Raw genomic sequence first — 23,764 nt, forward strand, 5'->3', positions numbered from 1 at the left:
GGACGTTTCACGGCGGCCAGGACGGACTTGTGCAGCCGTGAAACTTAGCTAACTTACAGTTGGTGTGTTGTGTTGACGAGGAAAACAAACAAACAAACATGGCCAAAACTGCGGCTCACAGAAGCAGCCAAAACAAACAAACAAACAAAAACAGGCCATAGCCTTTATGTTCAACTCATATAAGTGTGTGAATTCATTTTGGGGCAGTTGTTGTTGAGTGGCTGTATGAAGTTTTATGTGCCTGGGAGGTTGTGAAAACCCAATCATTATTATTCTTTAAATGATAGGCCCTGCTGGAAAACAAGTCCTCAATTGACTATAAAGCTTTTTCTCTCCTGAGGAGCAGCGAGGATGAACCACACCGATAAGAGACCTCTGTTTGGAGGGCATTATATGATATATGAGCATGAAGTCCAGAGCTATACTCTTATTAAGAGGCCTCTTAGCAGTGTACCCTAGATAGAAAGTAAAATAAACAATGGCCTTCCTAAAATTAGAAGTGGACAAATGAAGCAGGGTTGAGAGTGTGATTTTTGAGACAGAGAGGACTATAAGGAATCTATTTTAATCTCTCAGACACTCACAGTCAGTCATCACTGACGATCTTTGCTGATTTGCAAAGGAAAATTGAGGCTCTGAAGGTTTGAATAGGAGCAGATAATGAGGATTCAGCAGCTGGATCCAGTGGTTTCTGACCATGGATAATGAGTGTTGGCAGTGTCTTTGGTTTTGGTCCCACGTGTAAGAATATCTAAGAGATGCTTCAGGATCACCATGACTGAGGGAATGATTAGCCCGGCTCAGATCTGGAGGCCTTCAGTATTTTTCATATTCCCTTAAATGGGTCCCTCATAATCCTCTCAGAATCATAAATAGCACATTATTGAATTTACAGTGTTAGTTCGTAGCCTTGAACTGGTCGAGTAATGGAAACCTGCCTAATGGCTGGGGCTTGCTGGGATAATTAACTGAGAAAAAGAAGTGAGGAGTTCCGCTGTGCATCCAAGGCAATGTTCTTACTCTCCCAACTGTGTTTCAAAGAGAACATTATCACGGCTTCTCTCTAAAATCTCACCTCTTGGTTAGGCAGAGTGAGAGAGGGACCACCGAGCTGGGCTAATTTTAATTTTCTTTTATTTTTCAATGACTATCTCCTGTGTCTTTTTATGATGTGAGAAATCTTTTAATGTGCTAATAGAAAGGCGTCTATGTCTATGAACGAGACACTGTTCAAATCAGTGATAATTTTTTAGTGTGCTAATCACTGAGGTGACCCCAGGCTCCTCTAATCACAATGTTGATGTAATAAAACCGTTCCTCATACAAGTTGAGGCCCTGAAGTTGCTCATTTTTGTTTCTATTGAAATAACAGGCCATGCATTAATCATGAAATTATTTTTGCCTTTTTTTTTTCCTTCAAAGTGGATGCTGTTCTCATTTTATTATACTCATTGGGTCTTTCAATGAACAAAACGTCAGCCTTTAGGAGAGGAGTTGTTCAAAGTAAAAAGGCCAGAGAGAGCTACAGTGATTAGATATTTTGGTTTTGTTGGCTTTTTTTTTTTGCCACTGACATTTTGAAAAACCTGATGGCGGCTCCTCTGCATAATTGTTGGGGGGAAAAGGTAAACTCTGAACCAGGTTGCATACTGTGCTCCATAATTAATACCTATATTAATAAACAGTTATGGTTTCTACAACGCAGCTTAAATACTACAGTAGGTGGTAGGAGCCTTAAGGGGATCATAGATCAAATCTAATTAGCCGTACCTAATACATGAGGGAAATGTCTTTATATTTATCCAGCTCCTCTAACTGCTTTTTGCCTTCAGGTTGTGATGAGGGAAAATGTCCCGAGGGACCCATATACACGGGAACACAACAATGAGCGGCTCTACGGAGCTGCTGCTCCTGTCGGGTGTCATGGATGTTTCCAGAAATGGCTCTTTGCAGCTCTTCCAGGAGAGCATGTGGGGTAGGGTTTCCATAAATGTTCATACGAATAGCAACTAGAGAGGTAGATGCTTAGTCATCCGTTTTAATTGTCCTGTCATTCTTTAATAAACCTGCCTGTCTCAGCCAATTATTTCATTGACTTCTGCTGAACAGTCTATTTTTAAGATATTTTAAACACTGTACCTGCTCTCTGACATAAACTGCCTATTAACTGATGTTGGTGCCAAGTCCTCTTAACTCTGCCTTCCATCATTTCCTGCTTTTTTCTGAAGCTCGCTTCTCCAGGAGAAGTAACGGACAACCTGCAACTTACAAGAACATACAAGTTACATTACGGGGCATCTGGCCCCCATATCCCATCATCCCCCGTCTCGGAGGAGCACCGAAGCAAAGGTAGAATGTTTTAAATGCTACAAGGCTACAACCTACAACCTTGAGAAGCCACGGCTGCCTCTGCCTCTGTCTAAGTGAAGGGAATGGATTCGGTCAATTATTCATTAAGTAAGCATGAAGCTTTCTAATGTTCGTTGGCCGCTTTCTTCACTGAGATTTTTTTTCCTTAAATGCCCCGCAGCTTTGAGTTATCTGTTGGAGAAGGGGGATGATGAGACAGTTTTTTTGAATTCATTACAGCTTTGTTGTTTTTGTTGTGGTGTGTGTTGGCGTTTCATCTCGGTAGATAACCGCTGCAACCCTCAAGTAAACTATCCCTCACACTCTGGCCTGGCCCTGTGATTGAATTAGCCTTTGCTACAGCTATCTCCCATGCTGGCAGTCACAGTGAATTTCACCATGTGAGACAACATGATAAAAGACAGGATTTGATTTGCATTCATGAAGCACTTAGGAAGTTCAAAGCGAAGTTACAGAGCAGAACAGAGCGCGAGGGGGCCCTCTCAGACAGTGTCTATTTTAGATTTCACAATTCCACCTTAATGACAGTACCAGTGATGTTACACGAGGTCACTTCTCATCAACAGGCTCCCGTCACATTTTTAGTACGCGGCTATTTTTGTGCACATATTTTTGAAATGCCTCTCCCTCCTCGGGTCAGAGATTGTAAAAACACCAATGAGCGCGGGGCGGCTCATGTGTCCTAGTGACACAGCCCACAGCTTGTGCCACGTTAAAGGAATGCAGTGATCAACCAATATGAGTTTTGTCCTCCAGCTGCGGGCTGAGATTCAAAATTGTCTGGGGACTCACTGCCAGTTACCAGTTATTGCCTGAAAAGAACAGTTTACTGCAGAGAGTGGGTTCAGCTAAAATTGCAGTGATGGATAGTGGTTTCAAATTGATAAGGATCTTTCAGCGGGAGCTTTGATGAATTTTCAAACTGAATACAAATGTACCCTACAGTGCGTATGAGCAGAGGAACATTGCATGGCACCGTATTGCGTACCATGCATAACCTTGCATCCCCACAGTGCATATTAATATTGATCCATGCACATCTGAAGTAAAGGTTGACATGACATGGGGGACAAACTCAATAGAGCACCCAGCAGTGCTCTCTAAGCCATTATTTCCTTATCTTTTTGACAGTTCAGAGCCCTCAAGTCCATGTAATATTTAGTCTTCTGACTTGTCACGTAAAGAGGAGTGAGGGGAATTGGAAGTGTGCAGTCTGCGGGAATTAGCAGTAGCCACCTACAGATTAGGTTTAGAGTGCTCTGGGTATTTGGCACGCTAGCAGAGTGGGAAGGGAGAGGAAGAGCAGTCAGGGTGACAATGTTAATTTGAACTCTGGTGTGCATATAACACTAGCTGCAAAGACACACGGAGGTGCTCTGTCTTAAATCATCATGTTTACACAGTTTAGTGGCCCAGATCCTAGCATTTGCATTTATATTGATGGAGGATTTTACAGTTTTGTTATTTATTACTTCAAGCTAAGCATGATTCATGATTGTGTGAACATGTGAGTGTAGAAATGAGGTGCACACCATAGCAAGTGTGACCTTAAGTTTAGATAAGACTTCATGGTCACAAGGTGATGAATGTACTTCCTCACATACACTAGCTGCACAGGGAGAGAAAGTGGGTGCAGTGGATGAGTAATTTTCTTCTTTCAACAACTGCACAAGTGTTCTTGAGCAAGGCAGGATCCAGCTGATTCATTAAAGCCAGTACTGAGAGAGACTGTATTGGTTGGTTTCCAGACAGAGCGTCACTTGGAAAAAGGAGCGTTTTGTGCTCATTCGACCTTCTTTGGACCAAGAGGATGAGCGGTTTTCTCTCCATCAACTCTTCTTTACGCTCGGAGCCGATTTGTGGAGGACGGCGTCATGCAGCTGGGAGAGCTGCGTGTGCACAGGCTCAGCAGGAGTAGAGAGGATTGAGGCGGGCATCCTCCTCCTGACCAACACCACCAACATCAACACCAGCAGCACACAGGGTGGGGTTCACCGAGGAGTTTCCGTCCCCGTGCGCCACGCCCCCGCGCTTGGCGCTGTCCGGTGCTGTGGTGCTGAACACTGGGTGAGAACGCAGCCAGCTGAGCCGACTGCCGGCAGCTCTGTGGACTGCCTGCACGCAGCCGTGTCACCTGGATCCACGGAGACGGATCTCCCAGGATGAAAAAGCCCGAAGTTCAGAGGATTCTCCAGGAAGGACCATATCGTGGATAACTATGAGGGAAATGTTTCTCAAGTGTTTCTTTTTTCCTTTGTAATGATTTTCTACCAACCACCCTGAGTCGCTTGGAGGTAGGAGAACTTGGCCACCAACATGATTTGGGGTGTTTTGTTAAGCTGCCTTCTGACCGCGGCTGCTGGATATCAAACCCAGACGCGACTGCCTTTCTTTCACGGGCATGTTTTTGAGAACTCGCCGACGGCTTCAAAAGTGAGCGGACTAAGCATCCCGGTGAGGCGCATCAACGCGCAAAAATGGTGTCCAGTCTCCGGAATGCACTTCAAACTGTATGGGAACGGCAGCGAAGATTTCCGCGCCTTCGCCCACCACAAACGGGGAAACATATTATTAAAAACTTCCCGGGTTTTAGACAGAGAAGCTCGCTCAGAATACCTGCTGAGCGTGGGTCTGTGCTGCCAGACCTGCGCATCGGAGTCGGTCGTCTCCGAGGTTGCGTCGGTAAAAGTGGATGTTCTGGACACCAACGACCACGAACCGACTTTTCGCAGTGCAGACAACCTTCACATAACTTTAGACGACACCACTGCTCTCCGTAGCGTGGTGTACAGGCTGGAGGCTGTGGACGCGGACAGCGGCAAGAACGCAGAGTTGACATTCGTGTCTGTCCCCAAAAATGGCAGTTTCTATGTTGTCCCGAAAACGGGAGAAGTTTTGCTGGTCGACTCTATCCTAGGGCTCCCCTCCAAAGTCAAATTCCGTGTTTTTGCCAGAGACCATGGTTGGCCCCCCCTGACCAGTAAAGGTGTAGTGATCACTATCGCTCCACAGAGATGGGCGACGCGTCCTGCTGATTTAGCGCACCCGGCGAGGGCTGGGCGGTCGCCGAGGGCATTACTTGACCCCGGCACCGTGATTTCCCTCAACGTGTCTGAAGATGCCAGCATCGGCTCGGTCATAACGAGCCTGAGTCCCACCAGGTTTCAATCAGCCGCCTACGAGTTGATCTACCCGGAGTCAGAGAGCTCCGCGGTCACCGTGGGGCGCGACAGTGGAGATATCACGATAACCAGGAAGCTGGACAGGGAGACAGAGCCCTTCGTGGAGCTCACTGTTAAGATTCAGGATAAAAGAGGTGTGTAGAATATTCCTCCATTAATCCGCACTTAAGTTGGGTAATGCACCCCCCACCCCACCCCACCCCCTCCTTTCTCTGGGAATTATTTGCATTGTGGTGATCATGCCCTATTTTAATGGAATGCTGCTGCACATAATGGTCAAATGATGTGGCCATCTGGACACCTCACTCCTCATCAGTGGAGTCCCCCAACAGGCCTGTCACATCCCTACAGCGCCAGTGTCAGTGTATTTACACCATATAAGCTCACTCCACAGGTGTGCCTCATTATTATCCACCCACACACACACCTGAAATACCCCCCCAGTGATGGCACATTCAGGCTGGAGATTTTCCATGTGCTCCAGTATCTGGTAAATTTATTATGATATGCATGAGATGTTTGGATTGTAATCGGATGTTAGGTGCTGGTTTGAAGCAGCGAGCACACGAGTTTATGTTTAAAGGTCTTTGTGAAGTGGTTGAATTATGTCCTTGATTGACATAGTTTGTGACTGTGAAGTTGTTTTCAGAGCTAATCCTTGCAGAGTGGCAATCCAGTGCGACCCGGTCTCTCTCATCGTTTGGCATTACCCCTCTAATCCTCCTCTTATTCACTCTCTAGTCCCGGGGATTTGAAATAGCACTGCCACATACAGGCATCCTCTGAAAATCGGGGGAGGAAAAGGTGAATCCTGTCAGTTGGTAAAGTTTTGGTTCTCTCCCACTTAAAGTTAGAATTCGAGCTTAAAAACAACATTGGGAAGAAGAAAAACAAAAACAAGGAATCCAAATGATTTGCTTTGTAATTGAGCAACACAGTGCACAGGAAACACTGTGCACTATTTTCATTCGAATTGCACACTGCTGTTACATTGCACAGCATGTTCTAGATTGTAATTGCATGCCTGATTGGGACACATTCTTGTAAGGGGGTGTCTGGAGGTTTTTCAGAGAGAGCAAAAAATAGTCAGAATTCTGACGGCTTTTTTTTCTCCTCACAGATTCGTAACAGAAATAAGCCGCTCCAGCCTGACAGATATTCAGATACCTTCCTCCATTTTACCTCTCTCACCTGCAAAACTCTCCTCTCCTGATCAAAGGCATGGCATGTCCTTTATCCTGTGACTACAGCTTTCCAGACAGAATCCTGACGGAAGTCTGGGAGGACAGGCCTTTCTTCTGCCTGTCTCATTCCCAATCCCTTTTTTTTTTTTTTTTGAATTTATAGAGATTTATGCTAATCTCCCATGTGAATTTGCTTCCCACCATTGCATGTGGCTTTGCATGGGTGTTGCAACAAATTTGAGGTCTGTCTCACAGATAAAGGAGTGAGCTCACAGTAACGTGAGAGAAAGAGACAGGATGAGTGAAATGCTTCTCATGTGTGCATCTGCCCTTGTGGGTGTTTCTTTGTTATGCAAGTGTGAGACTGCATGTTCATTTGAAAATTGACCCCGGATACGAGAACAACAGTTTTAATAAGGCCCCATGCGTTGCATCGTCTCCACTTATTTTACCGCGGCGAACTTGCTGTAGCACAGAGCTGTCCGTGGTGCTGACAGTCACCTGCTGAATGTCAAACAGAAAGCACTGTCAGGCAACAGTCTGGCAGCAGTTCAAAGAACCGTCTAGTCAGCAGCATTCAGAGCTAACCTGAAAAAATATTTGCTACATTACTCACATGTATGGATGGACAAAATCATAGGAACACCCAAGCACAAACCTGTGCAACAACATGACAAAGCAAAGCCTCAAAAACCTGTGCCAGAGTTTAAAAAGAAAAGAAAAAAAAAGAAACAAGACTGTGACAAAGGTATAGGACAACCTGTACCTTTGTAATCGTGCAGGTAGTTCTTATTGCAGCATCATTGTCGGGATTCCACTCAGCTATTGAGTTTCCTTTCATTTTCTCCACACCTTCTGCACAGTCTGGCATTTCATTCTGACATGAGGGAACCAATACAGATGAAAGTCTTACCTCTGATGCTACACACACATTCGTCTACTACTACAAGCATCCGCCCTAACCTATAACGTGAATGTGTAAATTAGTAATCGCTTTTATGCATAACTATGCAACGTTTGCTCTCCTGGATAATTCAAAGACACACACATGTTCATTACATTCCGTGTGTGGGGACAACGTACATGTGGTTGGTTACTGTTTAATGCAGATTTACAAAATATATGGTGAATGTGTTCATTAACTGGCTAATGTGTGCGTGAAATGCTAATCACACTGGCACAAGGCTTTCTTATGTTAATAAGTTTGCTGTGGGTACAGCGTTATGATTAGAGCTGTTATTTGTGCTGTTCAAATGGAGATTAGAAAGTCTAGTTTGACACTTAGATATCTTAGATAAATTATTCTGGCACACTGCAGATAAGGGGGAGATGGAACAGCAGTCCTGGATTACTCTCAGTATGGGGTCTATCCTCATTGACATACTTACCTGAAAGAAAATGCGCTTACCAAAAACTCATCCTCTGTCCCCCGATGGCTGGTAGACGTGACATGTTTGAATACTGAGCCGTCTTTGTTGTTGTTGTCGTATTGATCAAAACCAAAGATGAAGGATTTTTGTTTGAATAGGTGTTGAATAATAACACGATTAATTAGCCACGTATGTGCTGAAGTGTTTTGCTATTAGGTCAGGTAGTCGAGTGCCACAGTATTTTGCACAGATTTCACTCAGGAATTTGTCCTCCATGCAGTAATAAGGCAGGCCTACATGCACCGAAATGGGTTTTCTCGTCATTGTTCTGAATATAATTAAAATAATTTACCATAGCTCTCGTATCACACCCTGCTGATATCCACATCTGATATAATTAGTCAACGGTGTGATTGGCATTCCTAAGAAGAGATTGATAATTTAATGTAATCATGCAACATATTCTCACATCTGACTGCTCAATGGAAACAATTACATTGTTTAACCAGAATGGGCATATTCTTTACTCATTCTCATTTCTAAAGTAATATTACATTTCATATTACCTTCTTGGTGCTGTGATGCATTACCCCACTTACTTTTTAATTTCACCCACAAAGTTAGGAATTACTTTCTCTTTCGCAAAATGTAAAACAAACATTTCACTTAATTTCTTCTCAGTTAATTATACCCTAAAACTTTCTTTAACCTGGTGGGAAAATTAGTTTGTGTAACACTTTATCTGTGAAAATGTACAGTATGGGGCATTATTTTTAGTTAGCTGTACTTATTCAGAGATCATAATAAGACATTTTCGGGGGGTTTAGGGATCTAATTAGGACTTTTTAGAGTGTACATAAAGAGGGAATTTCAGGACCCCTGTCAGGCTTTGACACTGTTCCTCCCACTCTGATGCATCAGATTTAGTAGTCTCACCTTGTTTGTCTAAGGAGTCTGTTCTTGCTCAGGGTGCCATGAAAGTATTCCTCCTTTATCCTTGACTGGATCCCCTGCTAATGTTGGATAAATATTTACCTTCTAAGCTCTATTCAGAACACCAACAATCCCTAGAGAAAACGACGAAGTGATATTTTTCTGACATAGCCTACGTGTATCAAACCAGCAGTACAAGGGGAAAAAAAGGTAAAGAAGCAATGGAAGTAGGCCATGACTCATGACTCACACAGTTATGTGGTGTTGTTTTGAGGAGAGGGAGTGAGGGACCTCTCCAGTTCTTCCTGTAAAGGATTTTTGCTGGTCCACAGAGGACGTCAGTTTAGATTTGTATTGGTGGGGAATTTCTGCTTTTGGTTGTCCCTCCCAAAGAATCCTTTTCTGTGCACTTGAGTAGGAATCTGTTAATGGTATTTGACGGGTTAGGAGGAGTATTGAACAAGTGGTGCAGTCCTTTGTGAGTTGGAGTGGGGTTATATTGGAGTGGTTTCTCCCTCTTGTTTAGGTATATGTGGGCAGGGTGGCATTCAGCTTGTGGTAATCACCTCCTCTCAACCTGTTTTGTCAGGGAACCTTCTCCAGCTCTCTCTCTCTCTCTCGCCCTCCCTCTCTCTTTCTCCGTCCTTCTTCCCCGCGTTCCTGTCTCTGTCTCATAGTCAGCATCTCGCCTCATGCTGTCTTTAATCCAATTTCCCCTTTTCCTAGCCCACCGCCCCACCCTATCCCAATATTTGCATATTCCCCTTGTGTTGTGAAATGAATTGAGAAGAGACCCGATCTCATTTTTGTTTGTAATTTGTGACTGTGGGGGATGTTTGTTTAAGTAGAAAACAATTTCACAAAAAGCTGTCTGCATTTATTCAATGTAGTAAAAAAATATGCCTGTGGTGATAATGTTTTTTATGTGATTGTGAGCATGTGTGTTATTTCATGTGCATATGCATCAGTCAGCCCCCCCCCCCCCCCCCCCCCTTCATCCACACATCTAATTTTGTAAATTTGTTTGTGTGTCATTGTGCATGTGTAAATGTTATGATTGTCCTTTCAGTATACTGAATCCCCTGCAGCAGAGATTCTCAGATTTGTTGCATCTGACGACATGCTGCGAAGCTGTAACATGCCTAGAGCATTTGATTTCTGCTCTGTGGTCCCTCAGATATGAAATAGATGTGTCTATGCAACATCCCTGCAGTCCTCTGTTGTCTACAGTCCTAGCATGTATTTGATGCCGTGTAGGAGGAAAGGGAGAGTGCAATTTTTTTCTCCTTTAAAGATGGTTTTAAGCACAGATAACAAGGAAAGGATGAAGGAAAGTGGCTCTCTTGTACATGCAGAAGAGATATTTAGAGTGGTTACACGACTCTGCTATCAGGGGCACAGAAAGGTCAGAACAAGCTGTGTTGCTGGGGGCATGGTCAAGATCAAGAAGGTTATGGCAAAGGTAAGAACCCGGAGGAGGAACGAGAAACACATGGAAGTATGGACGCAGAAAAAGATGGAAGCAAGCCTGTAAAAGCGTGCCAGTTTGTGAGATTGTTTTTCTCCTGCGTGCTCATAAGCTTTACTCGTGAAAGGCTTCCAGATCTGAGGCAGGGAGTTGTATACCGCTGATGAGAGGTCAGCTTGGTGAAACATAATTGTCAGATGGTTAGAGGGCAGATGCGAGAAACTATTGGGGTGGCAGGAGGGGAATGAGGTGTGCATGTTCTCTAGCCTGTAGAGCAGAGTGGATGGTTACAGGGCGCACAGGGTTGGGAGAAAAAATACAAAATATAATACCGTACAACTGTGAAAAGGGCACTGTGTGCTAGTATTTGCTGGAAAACTGTTGGGGGACGAATACAGAGAAGATGAGAAGTATGACCTAGCCTTTGAAACGAAGGTAGAAAGCAAAAAAGAGCGTTATATACAGTAGTAGCAGAGAGGGATGTATCTGACTTTTCCCCTCTCCATGCTGATTCTGATCCCTTCTTCAAGTTACCTGCCTATATTGATCTGATACCAGTGTTGTGCTTTCTTCATCTTTCTTTTTTCTTTTTCTTTTTTGCCAAATTTAAAACCAAAACTAACAGGAATCGTTTTTATGTAAGGTAACATGAGGCCAGGTGTTCTCTAATAAGGCCCTCAAAGTAAAAGACACAATATGCCGTTTGTAGTTTTTCTTTAGAACAACACATGAAGGGGTTTTCTGATCTGGTGCCCCTATCAGCAGGATGGCAGTGCCTTCTTAAACTGTTACAATTAATTGTCACCTGCTGTCTGTTTTAAGACCTCACTACACAACGGTTAAGGTTCAGAAACACAAACGACTGGGATGTTTAGGTCAGTACATGGTTTGGGTTAAAAAACATAACAAAACAATGTCATCATAATCTAGTTAATAACTGCTTTCTGATGCTGCAAAGGAGAAAAGGCCATTGACTAACCTTAACCCTTGTTGTTAGGAATTGCACAAAGTGAAAAGCCAAAGTTTGATAATTTTATGACTCATTCAACCATCTAAACCCTTTTGTGGACTTTGCAGCTCCATAACAATGTCACAGTACATCTGACTGACAAGAACCGTAATTACCACAGCTGCTAGAGGTCTTTGTCTCTTCAACTGTAAACATGTCATTATTAGGCAGTTGCTGCTCCAATCTTTTGGGTACATGATGGTTTACCTTTCTGCATTAAAACGTCTGAACAACTAGATTTATGTTGCATATTTTGTTGAGTTTTGTAATTAGATTATCCTATTTGTTTGCAACAAATCACAAATCTAGAGAAATCTGTTTTTTCCTCAATACCTTTTGAAGTGTTCACCGGCCACTGGCATCATATCCCTGTTGTGCATGTGTCAGCATTTTGGTTGCCTGCCAGAAGCAGTCAATTATAAAATTATTATCCATTAAAAAACCTCCTGACCCTCTGGATCACAAGTTGTCGCAGAAACAAGCCCCGCATACATTTTCAGCAGCTCAGTGTGGAGCCCCCTCTCAGGTGACTTTTAATGTGAAACTACTTTATTCTGTTTTTTCTTTTTCTTTTTGTTTTTGGAGGGGGGGCTTTTGATCAAATGATTGTTTTGGCCAAGGGGACCTGTGCAAATCATTTGGTACACGGCCAGAGTCCAAACTTAAATGAGCTGTCTGCACCATCACCCATGGGGGTAAAGACAACAGCTCCCAATACACATCACACAACACCACATCACCAAACTTTGTCTTTTGTTATTGCTTTTGATTGAGAGACCCCTACTGGAGGAAATCAATGTTGCGCGTGTGATGAATATGAATAATGGAAACATCTCAACTTTATAAAGACATTATAGCAACAATGACAGAAACTGCTTTTAATATGAATCTGTCTTGTTTAACTAATATCTAATTTGCCTAATAAGGTCAGTGTCAACCCTGACACCTCTCCAAATTCAGATTGTTGCATCCCTAATTTCACTACAGCAAGAAGAGCGAGGAAGAAGACAGATTTGTGTGTGCTTGTGCGTGTGTGCTAATGTCAATGCAGGAAAGGTGACTGAAGTAGCAGGGAACATAGAGTAATAATTAGAGCCCAAAGATGTGGAATGATTAGGTACAGCCTGTACGCATCTGTCATCCGACTTCACGAGGAATGTATATCTCATTATGGCAGAAACCTCCAGACTTAACCCACATACTGTAAATTATGCAAGTGCCTTGCGTGAGGTGTATAGGCAGATATGACTGCTGCACACGGTGCAGTGTGTGTGTGAGGATAGTCATGGCGACAGAGAATTTTTATCTGGCAAAGGGTCTGCATTATTGATGCCCATTACCACAGGCATTGTCAACTGCAGACATTGCATGGAGGCAGGCGCTGTCAGGTAAATGTCTTGCTGACCTCCAGCGGCACAGATTCCCAGAATGCCTCCATGCAGCCCGGTGTCTACCTGTGTGATAAATGAGCACCACTTGCACATTGTACGAGGAGCTTATCACCAACGGAGAGGTTTTGTTTTATTAAATCTAATCCATGATGCGCTGACATCAGCTTAGTGGGAGACAAAGGTTTGAGTTTGAGGGTTTTTGTTGACATAATTTGATTTTCGGCTGTGGTGTTTGTCGAGATTGCCTTAATTCAGAATGATCTATAGCAAAAACATTAACTCTCCCTCTCCCGACCTGCCATCCCCGCCCCCCTATCCATCTAAAACTTTTGCTTTGCCTCTACCTTTGCATGCTGGATAGCCTCTCAGTGGCATTTCCCCGGAGAGGGCTGAATTGATTTTGTGCTATTGATTAACCAGGAGCTGTTTTGCTCCCAGTCACAAAACATCACTTTAAACAACAATTTATATGTCGCAGAATAGGCAGTGACAGACTGTTGCTGATAGTTTACAAACTCGCAGAGAGGTAGGTGTGTGATTGAGTCGAAGGCCTGATAGAACTGTCCTGAAGCACTCTAATGAATCAGCCTCTCAGACAAGCCCGCCTATAGGCCAGAATGAGCAAGGGAAAATTGGAGCTAGCGCTGTGATATGTCGTGGGAATTCAGTGCTTGTGCTTATTTATCTATTTGGTCTCGAATTTCTCAACCTTTTGTACCCAAAGGTCCAATTAACTGAGCATAACAATGGTTGCAGCTCTGCTCTCTGTGGCCAAAGGAGGCAGTGATAAACACACAGGACACAGACAACTTTGAAAGCTTTGGTGGGTGAAGTGTGAACAAGGAGATTTTTAATGTAGGAAAAAAGATCACATGGCTGGCCAAGTTGCCGAGTGAGATGTTTTGACATGCCATGAACTTTTGCTTTGGAGTAAAGCACCCAAATTGCAGAAATTGTGCGACACCAATTTGCACAGTAGAGTGTGTGAGTGTATGGCTTTTGTTGAGAAGATGAAAATGACTGCCATGCAAAAAAAAAGAGATGGTAGAATGAAGAAAAAAGACTTTTGCTAAATTTTAGGCTGTCTGGTGATCAAAAAGACTATGCAGAAGGCAAGGGAATTGTGGCGCAGATTTGAAAATGTGTTTGAAGATGATGTCCATCTCATGGCTCAGTTATTTAATCAATTCTAGGAAACAGAGAAATAGTCCACAACTCCGTCGTAGCCAGAGGAAGGCTGATTACAGTCGCAGGTGTCTTTGATACAGAGGAAATGTAGTGTCTCTCAGGGCTGATGAGCATCTAGGGGAGAGCATGGGACTACAACATAGACTGTTATGGATATTGTAAGATGTGAGATTGAGTGTGTTGCTGTGTGTGTAAGAGAGTGAGAGATGTATGGAGAGATATGCAGACAGAGGCTCTGACCACCACAAAGGATAACATACAAAAGAGCACTTTTGTTCCTGCCTGTTTTGTGATCTGGTTTGGACTGTTTATTGTCTGCTTTTGTTGTGTTCTTCCCATCTGTATATTTCTCTTTTGTCTGTTCCAAACTTGGCTCTTGTACTTGCGTATGTGCATTGTGTGTGTGTGTGTGTGTGTGGTTATCTTTTTTTTTTTTTTTAATGTTTCCTCTTACAGTGTTCCAGCTACCAATGTGTGTCTGTTCTCAGCGGAACTAGTGAACATCTATGGGTTTCTGTCTTTCTCTCTGCCTCGACAGCGTAGGGCTTAATTCTGTGGACTAATCAGACCATATGGTCTCTACAGTCTTATGATGTGCTGAGAAGGATGGGATAGAGATGCTGCTGTGTAGTTAATAGTGCTGTGTGAAAAAAACCACAAAGACACGCGCCACTGCCACACATTAAGGATCAAGACCTGGAACTGAGTGCACAGAGTTTGCCGCTGCCCTTTATAACCCGCTTTACTCAAAATGAAACAACGGAGATGAGAGAAAAAATTTAATGAAAAGCGAGAATTTACAGCTTTTCTTTGTGTATCGTACTATGCAGCATTATCTGCATGTCTGCTGTTTACACTCTGTCCACACATTTTGCGCTTCATTTTTCACAAGTTATCGACTCATAATTACTGCTGCCCTTTCTGCCCCGACGCCACAGCTGCTGTTTAATTGAGTAATTTCAATAATTAATTGTGTGAATGCGCGTTAACTTAGTTTTGATGGATATCTCTCACGGAGAAACGGCTGTGTCTGTCAAACACTAAATTGAGGATCTGTCCAGAAATGTTGGGTTAGCCCCATGAATAAATGTACACTCGGAGTTACAAATGAGTCACTCAGGTTGTATTAATATTTGGGTTGAGTGTGAGATCATATATTTGCACTAAAGCCTACGGATCACTTTAAAAAAAAATATTAATATGAGATCCTGTTCATCCAATGCTGAACATGTGAACATTATCACAGATTTGGGGCATTAGAATTGATTAATAATGCTCTTTAACACATATATTAAATATAATCATAGATTTTCTGTTGTTAACTTTGCATCTGATAGCAGATGCTGTGGTAAATCGTGATGAGGTGGGGTGTTTAACACTTGGTTTCTCCCGCACACAGTGGGTGATAAACATTGATCTTGTTTAATCTTGCTGGCCTGCTGCTAATGACAGGAGATGATGGGCCACACAGGACAGACTGCTCACTGGATTAGATATCTAAATGAGGACTTTATCCTCATCCTCTCTTCCTCTTCCCCATTACCAATAAGCCAGACGGCACATGCTGAGTTACAGTTTAATGCATGTGACTAGTGGTGGTGTGTAGCATGGTTTGTGCATGTGTACAGTATGTGCAATGCAGACAATGGACAAATCATGTTCATGTGTGTTCTGCAGGGTGCAATCATGTGAGGGTGCAGCACTCACATTGGAGGGACTCTGTCAGAGCCAGAGTCCATACTTACTCACACTGCTGCTCCATACTAATCTGCTGTACTTCCAAAGGAATACATTTGTAATGTTCCATTCATTATTGTACCTTTGCACAATAACAGACAGTGATAGGGTGTTCCCAGAATACCGCCCTCTCTGGAGTGCTAAACAAACACAGGCCCAGGTTCTGGCTTCAGTGATAGATTATTGCTGTCTCACCCATACACTGTGGCTTGTTTTCCCATTAAACCGGTGAGGCTCCCTCTGTTGCTTCTGCCTGGCCCTGGTTTAGCTGTGCGAGTGTGCGTACGTGTTTATGTGCGTTGGCATCCCCCACCGTGCATGGCCGTGTGTGTTTATGTTTGTTTGCCCATATACGGCTTTCTATGGAAAGATATTGAAAGGGCTCTGAGGACAACCCCCATCAATCACCAACTCAGAGGGAAATGGAGAGAGGGATGGAGGATGGAAAGAGAGATGGAGGTCACCACAGGAAGCAGCATCTGGAGAAAAGGAGAGGGGGAGACAGGAAAAGTGGATGAATGGATGGAGCCATCCGTGCTGGCTCTGATTGAGCTGGGTAGTGTAGTTTATATCCTTTAGAGATAAGGCCGGGGAGCGCTGCTCAGCAGCTTCCTCCCCCTGTAGCTTGAACTGAGCGTGATAATAAGAAAGCGTGAATGGGGCAAATTGAATTAATGCCGCGGCACACCATAAAAGCCCTAACTATAATGCATTTTAAAATCCTATAATGAGCAGAGAGCTAAAATAATTTCACACTCCAGTGAAGAAGATGGCCCTCTAACAGATTTTGGGCCTGGCTGACACTGCCAGGGCTTTGTCATTTAATGTGACTCTAGGTGCTATGTCGAAATGATACTTACTCTTACTTCCTGGGGTACAACAGTGTGAGGCAAACTTAGCGAACAAGCCATTCAAATTCCCGCAATACATACAGAACTTAATCAGAGCAGGAAACGGCCGCTTGCCTGCTGATGTCTCGCTTGGGTCAGTTTTACTGTCTCGGAGTAAAACAGAGTTGCAGAGAGGGCACATCTGCCGTGAAAGTACTCCCTCATTACTCTCCATTAACAGCCCATTCAATGATGGGGACAGCGGTAGGAGTTGGACCCTATCCTGCTTGTGTCCACACGTGCGCGCACGTTCATATGCATCCATACACACACAAAGGAAAAGCACAGATGTGTGCCTTGGTATGTGCACACGTGGAAACACACAAAGTATTTTTCACCATTTCCTGGCCTCACATGCTCTCAGTGCTCTCATACTCATCATTAGAGTCATGCCGTCATAAAGCTGAAATTACCTCTCCATCATCAAACCAGGGAGAGAGAGAAAGATAGCTCTCTGACACACACTAACGCTAACAGACGGGTGCTGATAGAGACTAATGACCAAATGAAAGCCTCTGGTATAAACATTCCACCTTTCTGGCTGAAACGGAAGGCAGCAAGAACATATACAACTGCTATTTCCTCTTCTCTTCTCTTCTCTTCTCTTCTCTTCTCTTCTCTTCTCTTCTCTTCTCTTCTCTTCTCTTCTCAACCTTCATGAACATCAGACTCAGCTCTGACCACCATTCCTTCGGGAATATAGATTTTGTTGTTGTTGTTGTTGTGGAGCTGTATTGGGTTTCTTGCAACTTCTTACACTTTCCACTTGACCCCAGGCAACCATGAGCCGAAGGGTGCATACGAGCGTCTCACTCATCTACTTTCTGTACACACACGTACGGAGCTTGTGTTACACATCGCTACTCAAACAACACACATTTAAAAAGTGCATCATGCTGACATCACATCTATGTGTGCTAGGGCTGTCAAAATTGCTCCAAAATGACGTTCGAATATTCGTTCTAAAAATAACACATAATTCGAATATATTCGAATATCTAATTGCGCATTATGCCAACAGGTGGACAAACTAGTAGGGGAGACCGGGGACAGTTGCAACACTTTTTGCATTTGGCTCTCTTACTCAGAGACGGTTTGGATTAGACAAACCACATTTTTATACAATAAACTTACATTTGTCTGTTAATAGTCAAATCAATTAAAAGATGATTACAGAATCCACATTCTTCACAATTTGCATTTGAGTGTAAGGAGTAAGATGTTGCAACTGACCCCGGGCCCGGGGACAGTTGCAACATGTTACAAATACAATATATTTCATGTCTAGTAAAAGGATTATTGTCAAAAATGTAAGTTCTATAGTGTTATTTATTCATCAGCTTTGATCAGATGGCAATTACAGTATAGATTTGTCTAGATTAGGAGGCCTTATTGTATGTGCAGATGTCAAATATTCAAATTGAAAAAAAAAAGACTTTCAGTGACATAGGATGAATGGAACAATTTGTGAGGGAATAACTTTTATATTGCCATTGTCATTTATTCTCTCATCATTTTAATATTAGCAATACAACAGTAAAAAAAAAAATCATGTCAAAATACTGTTTTGTGGTCTGTTTTTATATTGATATATTGCACGGGGACAGTTGCAACAACTGTTGCAACTGTCCCCGTCCGGTCAGCCATGATTAAACCCCATGTGCTAGCTAAACAAAGTGCTCTTGATACATGCTAATCATATCATCTTGAAGTTAGCATATCACTCCTTTAAACCATATAAGTTTGAGCAGAATCACAAAAAGAGTGACAACCGTTTTAACAAAAACAAAGCTCAAGAAAAAAATACTTTCATACCCCCAAAACAGTTTTTTTGCAATAAAACCTGGAGCATCTTTTGAATTCAACTGATTTTTCTCGTCAAGGGGGGGAATCCAACTAAGCATGTGCAGTGTGAGTATCATCACTCTAGCTTGTTCCTGATTGGAGAAAAATGACATGTTGCAACCATCCCCTGTTGCTACTGTCCCCGGTCTCCCCTACTACTTGTATAGGCTTTTTTTTTTTTTTTCAATTTTAACATCTTTGATAATGCCCAGGACATTACAAAATGAACTGGCTCGCGGCTCTCCCGCCCCCTCTAACTTGTGTGAGCAATTAAAGGTCCCGACTCTTGTCTGTATAGACAGGCTTCATTCAGTGATTGAAGCGGTGCCGATTCCGTGGGCGCTCCGGTGCACGAGGGGAGGGGGTGGGGGGGGCATTTCTCCGTGCCGCGCCTCGGCCACTCAGCTGTGTGTCTGTGGGTAGCTCATGAACACCGGTCCCGCCGGTGGTCGCGGTCCTTCTGTGGTTCGGGTCGGTGATGCCGGTCTGCTTTGGCCCAGAGACCATCAGATTTTACCGCGGGAGGACTTTGGGGAGGACACGGTGTTGCTCCAGATGAAGACCGGGCGGGACAGTCGGCTGAGAGCTTCCTGTTTCTGCTCCGAGCTGCTGGAGCCTCGCGGGTGAGAGCAGAGCAGCTGCTGCATCCACATGCAGAACTCCGTTTGCAGAAGCTGAGTTATGTTAAAACACAACTGAAAATATTGTAGCGACCCCGCAGTAATGTTGTTGTTATGATGTCTGTGATTTCTGACTGACTATTAGCGTATGGTTGGATGAGAAACGATGACAGCTCTCACTTTTTCCTCTGCTCCTCCTCACTCACTCACTCACCTACACACACACACACACACACACACACACACACACACACACACACACACACACACACACACACACACACACACACAGGACTCTGTCCTCCTCACACTCACCCCGGCCCCGTTTCTCATCCAACCATACGCTACCTGCCCGTACACATTCACAGTCAGTCAGAAATCACAGACATCATAACAACAACATTACTGCAGGGTCGATACAATATTTTCAGTTGTGCAGTTGGCTATTATAAATAATGAGCGATGAGCCCGGCCATCATACAGTGCGCCCGCTGTTTTATTTAGGCCTTTTTTTTCTTTTTTCGTTTTTTCCCGCACTGTTTATTTAATATTCGAATATTAATTTTCACATTCGAATCTCGTGTTTTTTTTAATATTCGAATATATATTCGAATTTAGAATATTCGTTGACAGCCCTAATGTGTGCACATGGAGCCATTAACACACATGAATGCACAAACAAGTTGCAATTCAATAAATCTTCGATACTCTTTACACTGCCATACAAACACACATGCACGTACAAGCTGGAAAAACATATATGTTCTCTGCTCCAGGCAGAAAATAAAAGCCCAGAGTGAGGTTCAAACCAGGACAGGGCGAGGCAAAACAATACTTTATGTCAGTATACCTTGTTTATTTCTTTGTTTATCACGACTACAACACACCTTAAACTATAATGGCTTATTAACACCACACCAGAAAATACATAATACAAAAAATAAAATTCAAATAATACAAAACTAACACATTGTAGATAATTGGTACAAAGTTCCAATTATTGGTACAAAGTATTTGATGGAAAACAGACCACAGAATGTTTTATATGAAGACAATAAGACATCGAGATTAGATTATCAGATGTGGTTACAGGTCTGTTTTGCTTGTTTGAGACAAAAAGGTTGGTGTCATCTGCAAAGAACAAGCAGAGTGTGATATAAGACAATGCAGCAAGATCATTTGTAAAAATAAGAAATGATCCTAGGTCCTAATATAGATCCCTGGGAAACACCATATTGCATTTATTTTTGAATAATGACTTGTAAATTATATTCTATTGGGAACATAGTTAGTAACTAAACCACGTACTCATCACAATGAAAGTCTTACTCATACATTTTTGAAAGCAAAATGGCATGATTGAGAAAATCAAATGGTAGGTCTAAAAATACACTTAAATATACTGTACCATAAAGCCCTATACATACCACCAGAAAATGATAGAAGTGCCATGCAAATTGAATGATTTTTGAATAGACTACACACTGATGGTTATGATGATTGTGGAGAATATTATGTGAATTCAAATGTTTCAGGACTGTTTTATATTCTCTTACTAAGAAATTGCACTGGAATATTCCACCTTGCACTGTCATGTAGATAAACTCTCCTTGCCACCTTTCCAAATGAATAGTCTCCGCTGTGAACTGTGCAACAGGGCGTGCATATGTGCCACTGCACATCCATGTCATTTGTAGTGTAGTGGGTTGGTGGGTGGAAGGGTGGGTGAGTTCTGCACTGTACATATGCTCGAGTGCACATTATTCCAACACTAAGTGTCTGTTTGGATAGCAGCAACATTGTTTCAACATAAATTAGAGAATAGGAAGGATACTTCACCGTCAGATCTAATTATGTATGATATCACAGGTAGTTGTGAAGATACAATACTTGACTACTAATGTAGTGCTTATGCAAATGTCACCCAATACCTGTGTGTACAGTTATTTCTCCCCAGTTTAATTTGAGAAGAAGCAAGGAATCCCACACTCTGTCAATCATCCGGACTAGGTTTAATTTCATTTTAAAATTTCCACCCAGAAAGCTTCAATTGTTTGTTTATCTTCAACACCCCATCAAAAGCTTCTATAGACATTTATACACTGAGGGGAGAGCTACTGCAGCCAAATGCACAGTTTTGCTTCTTCAATCAATTTTTAGTCCTTTCAAATGAGCTGTCTACAGCCTCTACAGCTTTTAAATCGCAATCTTCAGTAATCATATTGAATACCTGCAGATAGAGCTGTATTGTTCAGTTTGTTTCAAACTCTAGAAAAGAGACAGCAGGTGGTCAAACATTCGTTCAATAAGAGCCACAAAACTGAAGCCACTTGCTTTAAGACATGCAAACAGCCACACTTTATTTTTTTGTCAGACAAAACTGAAATCCTAATTATCTTGCATCCAGCAGTTGACCTGTTGCTGCCCTCATTATGCTGTAGGACTAATATTGATTTGTTGGCAGCACAGGGTACTGTTGGCTTTGATGGTGCATTTAGCATTTTCTCAAACTGTGAGTGGACTTTTAAGCCTGTGTGTATTGGTGGTACTCTTTCTGTGTGGGTTTTCCTGGTGGAAAAGAGTGGGTTTTACTATTGGCTTTACTGATGTTTTGGTAACAGTTTTATTGTCCCTACTTGAAACAATTATAATAAACACTGCAATATGCGGGGGGAAATTAGTATGCATTGCTGCCTACATAGAGGCAGATAAGAAAGTTAATATCAGCATTAATCTCTGTGCAAACATGCTGAAGGTTAGTGGTGTGCCTGACTTAAACTTAGCACAAAGGCTGTGGAAAACTAAAAGTCAGTTTGTGTTTATGTTGCAGTACTTAGAAAATGCGTGCTTGTTGTTTGCTTGTTAGCTTTCTGGTGACCACAATGAACCACTGAGAAACTAAAAGAGACAGACGTTTTCAGCTGTTTGCTAACAAGTTCAGCCAGTTCACTCCCAGTGCGCCACCCTTAAAAAAGAAACAAAACAAAAAACAAAACAAAAACCTTTTAAAATGGAAGCAAAACTTACTTGAACTTTATTTTATATTGAGATATTGCAACTTTTCCTCAAATAGAACATCAGTAACTCCATCAACCACCAGCTGAAGCAAACAATACTAATATATTTATGACTCACACATCTTACATCTATTCCCATTACCTACAAATCACTATAGGTAAATTTAGAGCCATGGTCTTGTAAGTAGTTTTAATTGGTCTAATAATAGTAACTAATAGAATTGCATAGAGTATGGTTTGTATCGCTTGAGTAAATAGTGTTCATCAGCTCCTCAGCGTCCATAGTTAACACGACAGAACCTTGTCCTTCTATCCAGAGTTATCCACATATTCTGTTGAGAGTTAGATTGAAACTCAATATGTGCTCCATCGATCAGTACTCTTGACATTTCCCCATTAGTGCACATTTTTATTTAATACTGTCTTTTTATTTTATTTTATGGAAAGTGGTATAACAGGAGAACCCAATAACTATGGATGTGGAATTTTGTGGCCAATGTCAAGCACTGCTAAGCAAAGGCTCTCGGAAATGGAACTCAGTTGAATATAGAATTTTTTTTATATTATTTGAAAAATGTTTTGCTCTTGAATAAATAACAATAACAACTTTGAACTTGTGATATAGCAGACAGTGGCTGTTAAATGTGTGAATAATCATTTCTCTTTACTGCAATATAATGTGGCCAAGGTTAAAGAGAAACATAAGTAAAGAGAAAGTAAAGTGACCAGTCCTAAAGCTTGGTGTTTTCTGTCTCGGTGACCGACGTGACTGTGTGTCACAGTAACTGTGATCACTCGTGTGAAAGCAAAGCTGAGTGTGCTTATGCTGTGGGTCTGATCTGCAGGGCTTTGTTGCATAAAGTATGCTTTCCATGGAAGCTGTTCAGTGGACAAGTGTTTGTGAAAAACAGTGTTTTTTTTAGACATAGTCAAGGCTTTTTTCAGCCTCATATTGATCATAGACTCAAAGTCCAGGATCATAAATTGTCTCTTATGCAGAACATAAGGAAAAAGGGAAAGAAAATGTTGATACAGTATGTGTTTGAGGTCACACTATAAAATGTCAGGCTCTAAATCATCAGGCTTTAAATCTTTCATGAGTATTTCCCAAAATTTTGACATGAAGAACAAGAACACTATTTGAATCTGTCAACAACCGATCAGCCACAGAAATGTAGCTGTGGATCTTCTCATGGCACTGTGTCCTTTGTGTGCTGGAGTTTGCCATATGATGAATATAACAACATGACTAAAAAGATCCGCGTCGGCATGACTCATATTTCTTTTAAGAGCAAGCCAAACATTTTGGTGGGATGGAAATTGGAACTGGCTCTATTGACAGCTATTGAGTTGAAAGTAATCTCCCCCTTACTTATGTTTAAATAAAGTATGTGAAGATTGTACATCAGAAACGTAAACAGATTTCGAGGAGATGGTATGAAATTTTTATCTCAAAGGTGCAGAATAGAAGATTTCTCCTGCCTCACAGCACAAAATACCCTTCAACTATCTGAAGGGGCTTGGTTGATTTCTGATCAATCCCCATGACTCAGTTATTAC

The 23,764-nt window shown here is 42.3% G+C and overlaps 1 protein-coding gene across 1 annotated transcript in view; it reads left to right on the forward strand.

Annotated features, from left to right (window-relative positions):
* Positions 1–4,686: 4,686 nt before the first annotated feature.
* Positions 4,687–23,764, forward strand: part of LOC310987476 (neural-cadherin-like) — a gene marked incomplete at both ends in the record, with an annotated part of 83,720 nt that continues 64,642 nt past the window's right edge. Inside the window, one exon of the mRNA XM_083973756.1 lies at positions 4,687–5,686. Coding sequence (XP_083829882.1) covers positions 4,687–5,686 — 1,000 coding nt within the window. The remainder of the gene's footprint in view (positions 5,687–23,764) is intronic.

The sequence above is a fragment of the Trachurus trachurus genome (assembly GCF_905171665.1).
Source record: "Trachurus trachurus genome assembly, chromosome: 6".
Lineage (NCBI taxonomy): Eukaryota > Metazoa > Chordata > Actinopteri > Carangiformes > Carangidae > Trachurus > Trachurus trachurus.